The following is a 10,159-nucleotide window of genomic DNA, read 5'->3' as shown; positions in this document are numbered from 1 at the left end:
CTCGTAACTCAGTGCCCTTTGGCTAGCCAGACGAGAAGAGCCAGCGTTTGCCCAGCCCAGCCCTCCTCTCAGCACGAGCATGACCAGCCAGGTCATCCCCTCATTTACCCAGAATCATCCTGAACAGGCTGAACATCTTGCTAATTGCTTTTTAATACAAAACCATCAGCCTTGCAATGAAAATAGCAGTTTCTTCAGTTTAAATGGATCATTTTGCTGTTTAATTTCCTCCTTCTTGCTGATAGGTGGCACCATTTTCTGCACAGAATGCCAGCACTTGAAGTACATTGAGAATTTCAATAGCTTTTGGCAAATGTTTCACTGCTAACACACCACGGGCACCGACCCGTGTGTGTTTTGGAGCTCTGTCAACAGATTAGACACATTTCACTGTAATAAACTAGAAAAGCAGAAAAATATTTCCTGAATCCTGATTGAAATCTCTTTATCAAAGCTGAGTTCATGTAAAGAAGCCAGGGCCTGATCACTTAGTGACTTGCTGTATGTCGGTTCCTGCTTTCCAGATTGGACACTGCAGCTCAGTCTCTCACGTTTAATTCCCACTTTTCCAGGTCAAGGAAATCCCGATAGGCCTTGCCCTCCCCTTATCATCAAGTTACAACACTAAACCACAATCTTTTCTTCAAGAACTTTTTGTGCCAGCTGGGCCCACCCAAGGGGGGGTGGTATCTTGCTCCGTTGTCAGCAAGGTAAGGGCCGTTAGAAAGTTCTGCTTGGCTTTTCTAAAACAAACAATAGACTCTCAAAAATTGTGTACCTGGTCTAATGAATGTCACAGCCCTTTGGTGGTTTCACCTTTACCCCTAAGTTCTGTAAACAGCAGAATTATTTTTGTTAATTAGAAAGGCTCCTTTTTCCAATGCAGGTCATCTATATTAGTAAGACATCTGAAAAAAAATAATTTATACAATTACATTAGGGAAATAAGATGATGGAGGAAGGTGGCAACAGCCTAAAGGGAAAGTCAGAAAATATGATTAAGCAATAAAGAGTGAGCTCATGATAAGAAGAACACAGTCCAGAAAAATGTTGCGCTAAATTTGCATGAAATGGGATGAGTTTTGTTTGCTGGTGTGTTGGCGTATAGGTGGTTTTAGGCACCAAAATGAGTTCTTGGATTCGTTCACAGGTTAGGAATATTGCATAAATTCTAGCATAAAGAGGGGTTTTTGTGTGTGTGTTTGCTTTTACCTCAACATTACAGACAAGAAAATACCTCATTTTGTTGTTCTAAATTCCAGATAACCAGTCAGGATGCAGACAGGTCTAACACACACAGGTGGTCAGCTGTATTACAGTAACTACAGATAGTCAAAACAAAACAAAAAAATGACCAAGTGATGTATAGGTCGAAGAATCATCCTCACTGCCACTTAGTGCTTGGTTATAGGCACATATACATGATTCACAGTTGATTCATGAAGATTTATTGATCAAAAAAAGAAGAGGGGTGGCTACAGTCATGATATACATTCTTCACACTGAAAAATTTGAGACAGGATAACTTCTGTAGTACAAATGTCAGATGCAGAATTGCTGACAAAATATTTACATGAACCTAATTTTGTTGGATATTATTCACAGAACATTCATTTTAGCAAGCATATGGTACCTTTAAAGGTGACACTTCTCTTTCCAAGAAATGCTGGCTTGATTATAATAGGAAATTAAGTCCACAGAATACCTCAGCTAGCAACAGAGCAGCGTTTCTGCAGAGAGTCCTCGACGTGGATTTACAAAGAAATACCTCACCCTAAAAAAGACTGATCCTGGAGATGGAGCTGAACTTGCCAAGGCTGTGTCAGGCTATTCCTCCTGAGGCCGACTGTAGTGTTGCCCACCTGAAGACTACAGCCAACCCTACCTGCTCCGGATAAACCAGGGGATCGCTTAACAGCTGCTCTTCGACTTGTGCAGTCACCGTCCTTGTAGAAGTCAGGGAAGAAATACCTTGTGCACTCAGGTCTCACCCAGTTAATTCAGCTGAAGCAGAGGTGAGCAAGAGAGGCAGGAGCACAGAGACATGTCCAGCCCAGTCACGCAACTATAACCCATGGGTGGGCCCTGCAGGCTCCTAGCAGGAGGAGCAGGGCAGGGAATTCTTGTTAGCAGAATGCAAGAAGGTGTCAGATCCTTTTTTAGATGTTCTGTGCAATTTGACCACAAATTGCAAACTTTGTGCATACACATTAACAGAGGATAAACAGGCTGGCTGAGATCTAAAAATCAATGTTAAAACCAGTAACATATGTTTTGTACTGCTGAGCAGTTCAAGAACCCGATCAGTTCTCGCCACGCTATCACCCAATCCAATACATGACACAGAGCATTTGCTCGCGCTTTTACGAAGTTGTTTGCTAGCGATACCAAAATAGCGTGACATTCAATCAGTTCTGAAATATATTTTAAAAGAGGATAACAGAGGTCAAACTAAGAAGGGTTTTAGAAAAGAGTTGGCAGCAGTTATTCACAGCTTTTCACCATAAGAGAACTACAGGGCATCCTATGGAATGAAGAGCAGAGATACTGACTCGCAGGAATTGTGCTATTTATTACCACAGGATGTTGTGACTTCCAGAGGTATAAGTGGATTAGATACACGTAGGCCCACAGTAGTTATTAAATCTAATGGTTGGGTTGGTGTGTATAGCCTCTGGCTTGGGAAGTCCTTACCTTTTGAAAGTAGGGGGAGATACATGATGAAAGGATCATTCTGTGCTTTCCCTGTCTCCTATTTCATTCTTCTAAACATCAATTATTGACTGTTTTCAATGATGAGGTGCTGGGCCACATAGACTTCTGGTAGAAGTATGACAGTATAGTCGGGAGTTCATAAGCACTTCATATCCCTTTCTATTGCCTTTGGGCAGATAAAAGTGACTTTGGAAGTGGGGCAAAAAAAAAAAAATCCAGTCAATAGCAATATCATCAGTTGCAACAGACCTGGTCTATAGATGGTGTAAATTACAATAGATCCCACAACTTCCTTGGCTGCAGCACAGCAATGACGTTTTATATCATCTGCCAGTCTGGCCTCTCTGTTGATATAGGTGAGGTCACAGGGTGTGGGATATCCTATAGTCCTTTGTATTAACGAGGCAATTTGGGAAGGGGAAGCTGTTCTGTTTCTTTGGTTGCGGGAGTGTTCTTCAGAACAGTAACACTTCAATGACAGATCAATTGTGCTCTTACACATTTGAATTGCTAAAACATAGCTCCAGTGCGAAACTCCGAGAAGGAGAACACTTTCATCATCAGCTTCCTGTCTGTGGTTCGATGGCATATTTTCCCCCATGGTTCAATGATTCCAGGGATGGTGATTGCAAGGTCAGAAATTTTTATGGGAATTTTTTTAATCTATGTTTGAATGCTTCTTGTGGAGCACTTACTAGTCCCGCGGGACCACACAAGAACAGCGTTTGTGTTGCTGTGTGGATCAGTACCTGCAAGCATTACGCAAGTATGTCTTTGTACGGGGACAGGAAGACAAGCCTTCCCTCAGGTCCCACAGTCACAATGCAATCGGAATCTGACATGCACAGAACAGCTTGTGATCTGCTGCGGTGTGCGGTGCTCATCTCAAAAATGGGCTGACTACCTTTCAGAACAGATTATGTGCAATTTAAATTTTCAAATGTACCTTGCTTTTCTAGTTTTTCTTTGTGCAACAACTTTGAATTTTAAGTACAAGGTGTCTAAATGTACAGTAATAAAAAATGCAGCTCATGTCAGCAGTAAAATGCATAGTAATTTATTAACTTTTCAAGTGTAAATACAAATTGATTTGATGATGCGCCACAATGAAAAATAATTTGCAGTCACAACTTGCCTTCCAATTGCTGCATTATTTTCTTAAATTAAATTTAATACAAAGAGTTTGAAAACTGGGCAATACTTGTTGATGGCCAATAGAAAACTGTAACCCTATGAAAAGTAATAAGTGCTTCTGTACGTCTTTGAAGAATGCCCTTGATTCAGAAATTCTGTTCTTCAAAATCAGGTTGCCATATATCACTTCACTGGGGTATTTATAAGTAGATATTTTTGGGCAAAGAAAACATTGTTTTTACTTACTGCAACCAATGAACTCAATACTTTAATTACATATCATTAACTCTTTTGTAATATAAGTCGATGTATTTTCTGAAACCACTCTAAAACCCATTACAATGTACTAAAGAAGCCACTGTAAATCTCTTTTGCTAATGCCTTTGATGGCTGGGGCATTGTAAAGACACAGCTAAAGTCTTCACATGGCATAAGCATCCCAGATCTTTATAGGGACAAGGTATTTTCAACAGCTATCAGAGTAAAATAGGGACATTATTAAGAGAACCTGAAGCTAAAAAACATATTTAATTAGAAGATGTAAATATTGATGTGCTCTGTGCCAGATTCACTGAGAATTATTAACTATATAATTTCAGTGTTTACTCCTTGAGCTCCCTTAGTTCACTCAGTAAGCAGATTCCACCTCTAGCAGAACTCACTCGGTGCATTAGTTTTTCAAGAATATCCTTGTTACCACACAGGAAGCTATAAATGCATGGTGCACGTACTGCAGAGGATCATGGTGCCAATTAATGTATTTTCCATGCATTCAGTAATGACAGCTCTCACATTAAGTCCACTAATGTCGCACACACAAAAAAATCAAATTGTATCTTCAAAAATACAATTTAGAGGTACACACTACAGTGGTCTCTTGAATAGGTATATTCCTGATGAAACAACACAAAAATGTGTTAAGTTTGAGCTTCTTACCAGAGAGAACATAAATATTAAATTTAGTTTGGGAGCATCCAGATCTAGAGACATGTGAAGATATGACGATTCCTTGGTTTCTATCCAGCTTGTTAGCTAGTCCCTCTAATTTGCAATACCCTTTTGTCTGTAGCATGACCGCACGATCAACTTTGATTAGCAGCAAGCAGCAGAAAGTCAAAATAGCAGCAGTCAAAAAACAGAACATCATTGCTAGAAACATTTTCAATTAAGTGAATTCTGACAGTTGTTCTTCCTCCCAAAGCCTTTCATAAAAACATCAAAGGTATTTTGTTTCCTAACTGAATAATAATATGCCAAACACTCTCTGAACTCCAACTCCTATTAAAGTTGTTCTTACAACCCAACACATTGGGTCCCTAAACAGGCCATAATGTGCTTTAGTATGGCTGTTAATGAACCATTTCAAATGAATCCTGGATACTGAAGGAATTACATGCTCTGTAATTGATCTAAAGAACAGATTAGGACTGGTGCTATTTCATTAAATCTTATTAGCTCTGGCTTAAGTACTTAAAATTTCAGCTGTCCTGTGTCAGATAGATTACACCCCTTGTCACACGGCAAGTGAGGTTTTCATCTACTAGACCACAGATTTTAAAAAGGAACATGCTGATGAAAAGAAACGTAAACAGTTTCCAAAGAACTGCGAAGGCCTGACCTTCAGATGCGCCAAGCCCCAAATTATTCATCAAAATGGGTTAGATTGTTCAACACTTTCAGAATACGTATGAAGAACTGTTGTTTGTTTCCATATTTTTGTCTTAGATCACTTCTGTGGAACCAGCTTTTTGGTTGCGGGACAGTACTGAAGAGTTCTCATGCCTCAGGGATGAGGACAACATAGATCTTTTTGTAATTGCAGTGGAAATCCATTGGGTCCTTCAACACCACCTGCGTTAGCTCTCCTTTCTCTTGGTTGCTTTCTACTGGAGGTTAGCATGCTTCAGGAAACAGTGAGCCAGTAAAGCTAGAGGACAATTTTGACTGAGAAACAAATGGCTTTAATCAAGCCAAGAATAAATTCAACTTTGAAAATAGTTTATAGCTCTTAAAGGAGACAGGGCTTTTTTTCCCCCGCACAGGACTCAAACTAATTTTAAGAGTTCTTGACATGCTTACAAAAGTATTTTTTTACTGGTTTGCTTTTGACAGCAGTGATGTTCCTTCTCACCTTTTATTCTTCTGTCCTAGTATTTAACTCCATAATCTCTTATATCAAAATAGCAGTTGAAGATTCTGATCTGAGTTTTCTCTGCAAGGCATGTTACACTATATTAAATACCTTTCATAATATCTGAACTGCGGGAAACAAGACTGAAAATTCAAAACAACGTTAAGCAGGACTTCAGATTATACTAAAGGGTGAAATACTGACAAGAGACCCATAGACTTTGGTTAAAACAGAAAACACTCCAGGCTTTTTTAATTATTATTCCTTCTATGAGAGAATATTTAAGACCCTCTCTCTCACATGCAGAGTCACCATGTTGATACCACAACCAAAACAGCGGTTCAGACAAATAAAGACTAAAGTAAGAAGAATTCATCGGATGTATTTTTCAAATATAAGAAATTGTTTCAGTAAATCTTAAAAAAAAAAAAAAAGACAATCAAAGAAAATACCAACTCCACCTTTAAGAGTTATTTGAACTCTTTTATGTTATACTGTAAATCTCAGAGCCATTTAACTGTCACAGAAATCCGTTTCCTTCTTGTATTGCAAGTCTGGTTCCTGCAAGTCTTTTGCAGCCTGTGGCCTCCATGCCTAAAGCTTGCCAAGACTGACCACATTGAAGTGCTTTGCACTGGCCACTGAAAACATGCAGTAGCCAAATTCTGAAGACAACCAATTCACATTCGTTATGGTGGTGTCATGATGAAGGGTTGTCACGCTTGCTTGAAATCTTTGCCTGTAAATGCAGATCTGGAGAAGAGGAGGCTGAGGGGAGACCTTATCGCTCTCTACAACTACCTCAAAGGAGGTTGCAGTGAGATGGGTATAGGCCTCTTCTCCCAAGTAACTAGCAAAAGGACAAGAGGAAATGGCCTCAAGTTGCACCAGGGGAGATTTAGATTAGATATTAGGAAAAATTTCTTAACCAAAAGAGTGGTCAGGCATTGGAACAGGCTGCCCAGAGAGGTGGTAGAGTCACCATCCCTGGAGGTGTTCAAAAAACATGTAGATGTGGTACTTCAGGACATGATTTAGTAGACATGGTGGTGTTGGGTTGGCGGTTGGACTTGATGATCTTCGAGGTCTTTTCCAACCTTAAGATTCTATGATTTTATCTATCTGGGCTTCTCAGCTTCAAAGCTCCTAAACCACAAATGCAACACTGCTTGTAGGATGGTAAGTTTAAAACCTGGTGTTCCTCCAAATATTCAGCCTTCCTTTTTCATTTACCCAGGATTTGAAAGGCTTGCTGCCCCATTGCTAACCAAGGATCAAGTGTAGATTGGCAATTCAAGACAAAGAAAAAAAAAGAAAAAGAAAAAGAAAAAAAGCACATGGCATATTTGCTTCTATTGAGTACAGTAACTTTATACTCTAATAGTTAGGCATTTAGTAGTCACTGATAGATAATTAGTTTCAACTTCCAGCCATCTTCATATAAAATAGTCAGCAATTATTAATTGGAAAGACTACAAATGGTGTGAATGACCTGCGCCTTCACTCTCCAAAAAGCTCACCTGGTCAAACCGTCTTTCCCTTCTTTTGCCGCCTTGTCTCCCTCGGCCAAATATTTCACGGACTAAAACTCCATCAGGGTAAACAAAAGAAGAACACAGCTTTCATACAATTTCTCCCTTTTAAATTGTATCTGGAGAGAAGATGAAAAGTCACTTACAAATAGAACTCCTCTACAAAGCGTTCACCACCTGCTCCATAGATGGTAACTATCCTTTTAAATTGGCTAATAGGTTAGCATAAGGAGGTTAAATGCAGGGCAACTGTTCACAATCTATATTTAGCCTGAAGCTTCCTACCTGATTAAGACCTGCAGGAAGGCTTGAATACTGAGCTTGTCCATGATTTTTTACTGTATTGCTTGCTTTATTAAAGATGCTACCTCTCCCTGCAGGTCTTATTACACTGTTCAAGAGGTCGTGTTCAACTAACCATAAACATGGAATTTTAAGCATTTTTTTATATTTAGAATCTCACCCATGATTATTCTTTTATATATATATATATTCATGCATAACCCGATCCACGTAACACAAATAAAGATCAGCTGTGAGCCACAGAAAAACTTCAGGAGAATTTGCTTTGTATTACATCTTACACACTTCATTTCAAAATAAAATTGGGGCAAAATATAGTGATATGCTCTCTGGATACCAACCAAGAGTTGAAAAGAACTGATGGATTTTGCATGTTAAAAGTAAATATTTTATTACATATCATGCCCTTGAAAAATTAACTTTGTTTCCATTTAATTTTGTTCAGCATGCCTTGAAATAGGAATGGCAAAAGCTCTTCAAGAAACAGATCACCAAGATTCATAGTACCGCAGTGTCTGCAATTACCTATTTTCCTGGCCCAGTAAAACAAAACAAAACATTTTTTTTTAATTACTATAAAATATTAAACAGTGACGTTAACAGATAACGTCTCTGTCTCTCCTTCAGCGTGACTGAACCTTCTGTAACGAAAAGCTGTCTGCCATGGACCCACATCCAAAGCTTGCTGATGTTGACAGTGGTCATCAACTTTGACAGCCTTTTGGATAAGGCCTCGTCATTGCTCTGGCTACCTGTGCACAGATACTGCATGAGCCACTGGATACATTATTAAATTCAGGTTCACAAAGACGCTGCCAACAGGTCAACTACAGTAAAATATTTGTATTTCAGCGTAGCATTACTTATATATGCTGCCTAGTTCATTCTTGCTCTAATTTGTCCTCTTATCACTAGGTTTTCGTTTGTTTTTCAAATACTGGAAATTTGTGTGGACAGTGCTCACAAAGCATAGTTGCTCACATTTGACATTTTCACAGGATGGGTAACAAAATGGAAGATTCCAGTTGTTAAATTCCACAGATGGCACCTAACTCAGTCAACTTATTTTTCAGAAGTGATGAGCATCCACCTGTCAGGCAGTTTCTGGAACAACACGACAGTGCACCTGCACGCACAGCGCTGCAGGATGGGACCCTTGCACTTACGTACTCTGGGCTTGGGGGCCAACCGAGGCCTCTCGAAATTCATCCACCTACTAGGACGTTTACTGCCTCGGAAGAGTTAAATATGCAAGTGCTATGGTGTGATGCCTTTACAGCCAACAAACGTGAAATGTGGCAATAAAATGGAGCATGGGTCTATTTTATCTATTCAGCATTTACCTGTGTCTAACTAGAAGAGGTCTCTAAAATGCTTCTTTTTAGCAGCTTGAAGGTTGAGAACCACCTGTAAACATTTGCAGAACAGTCTCTTTCTAGAAATAGAGACTCCTAAACAATCAACCTTGAAATTTATCATATATTTCCAGTGTTATTTACAGATCTTCTTGTTTAGTACAATGAACCAGACATGCTGAAAAGGCAGGATTTTTCCAGTTCCCTTTTATACCAAGTACAATAAAAAAGGCACATGATTATTCACCATAGAGTTGTGCACCAGTCAATAACTTAAAGCTAAAAAGCTACCCATCAGAGGACTCTCTTTATGAGGCAGTATTGGGATCTCTCCTTTCAGCTCGTCATAGAAACATCCATCTATTAATTCCTCTAGGAGAGCTTAAGGAACCCACTTTTCTGTTGTGTTCTGATCGTCACAAGATTTCCAAATCAACAGAAAACTCTTGTTAAGCTTCCCAGGTCATTATTGGAGCAAGGACGAGTCATATAGGGCATGTATGTGTCTGCTTTTCTTTTCTTCATTCTTTTTTTGCCTTTGAATGCCCAACTGTGGAGGACTTGAGAGCCAAGTCCTGTTGAAACTAATTTGCTTTAAGACAAATGCCTTGCAAGATATGGCACACCGAGCAATGGACAACGGCAGGAGAGGAAGCTTCTCAGCCCCAGCAGTCAATGTCGACCATGTTTTATCCAGTTTCTAATCATCCATTTCTGCCCCGAGCACCTTTGAACAACTAATCTGAGCCCAAAATTTGCATCCTTTGACATTTCCACTTCTAAACAACGGCCAGTGTCTCTGCTGATGATTGGACCATTCTGAAGGGGGGGGGGAAGAGAAAAGAAGGATTAGAAGAAGGAATAGAAAAGGTGAAAATACTAGAAGAAAAATAGTGGTAGATCTGTAAATCCCTAGAAAGCACTATAAAATGCCTGCAAAATTATGTATATATCAAGTGATAAAAGTCCCTAGAAAGTGCTAGAAATTC

General features: G+C 39.4%; 1 protein-coding gene across 1 annotated transcript in view; it reads right to left on the bottom strand.

The window, feature by feature from the left end:
* Nucleotides 1-1,479: 1,479 nt before the first annotated feature.
* Nucleotides 1,480-10,159, bottom strand: part of GALNT9 (polypeptide N-acetylgalactosaminyltransferase 9) — a 158,203-nt gene continuing 149,523 nt past the window's right edge. Inside the window, exon 11 of the mRNA XM_054844821.1 lies at nt 1,480-9,989. Coding sequence (XP_054700796.1) covers nt 9,843-9,989 — 147 coding nt within the window. The 3' untranslated portion in view covers nt 1,480-9,842. The remainder of the gene's footprint in view (nt 9,990-10,159) is intronic.

This window comes from Grus americana, chromosome 16 (genome assembly GCF_028858705.1).
Source record: "Grus americana isolate bGruAme1 chromosome 16, bGruAme1.mat, whole genome shotgun sequence".
In the NCBI taxonomy this organism is placed as follows: Eukaryota; Metazoa; Chordata; class Aves; order Gruiformes; family Gruidae; genus Grus; species Grus americana.
The sequence above is the reverse complement of the archived record's forward strand: the minus strand, read 5'-3'. Positions and strand labels throughout refer to the sequence as shown.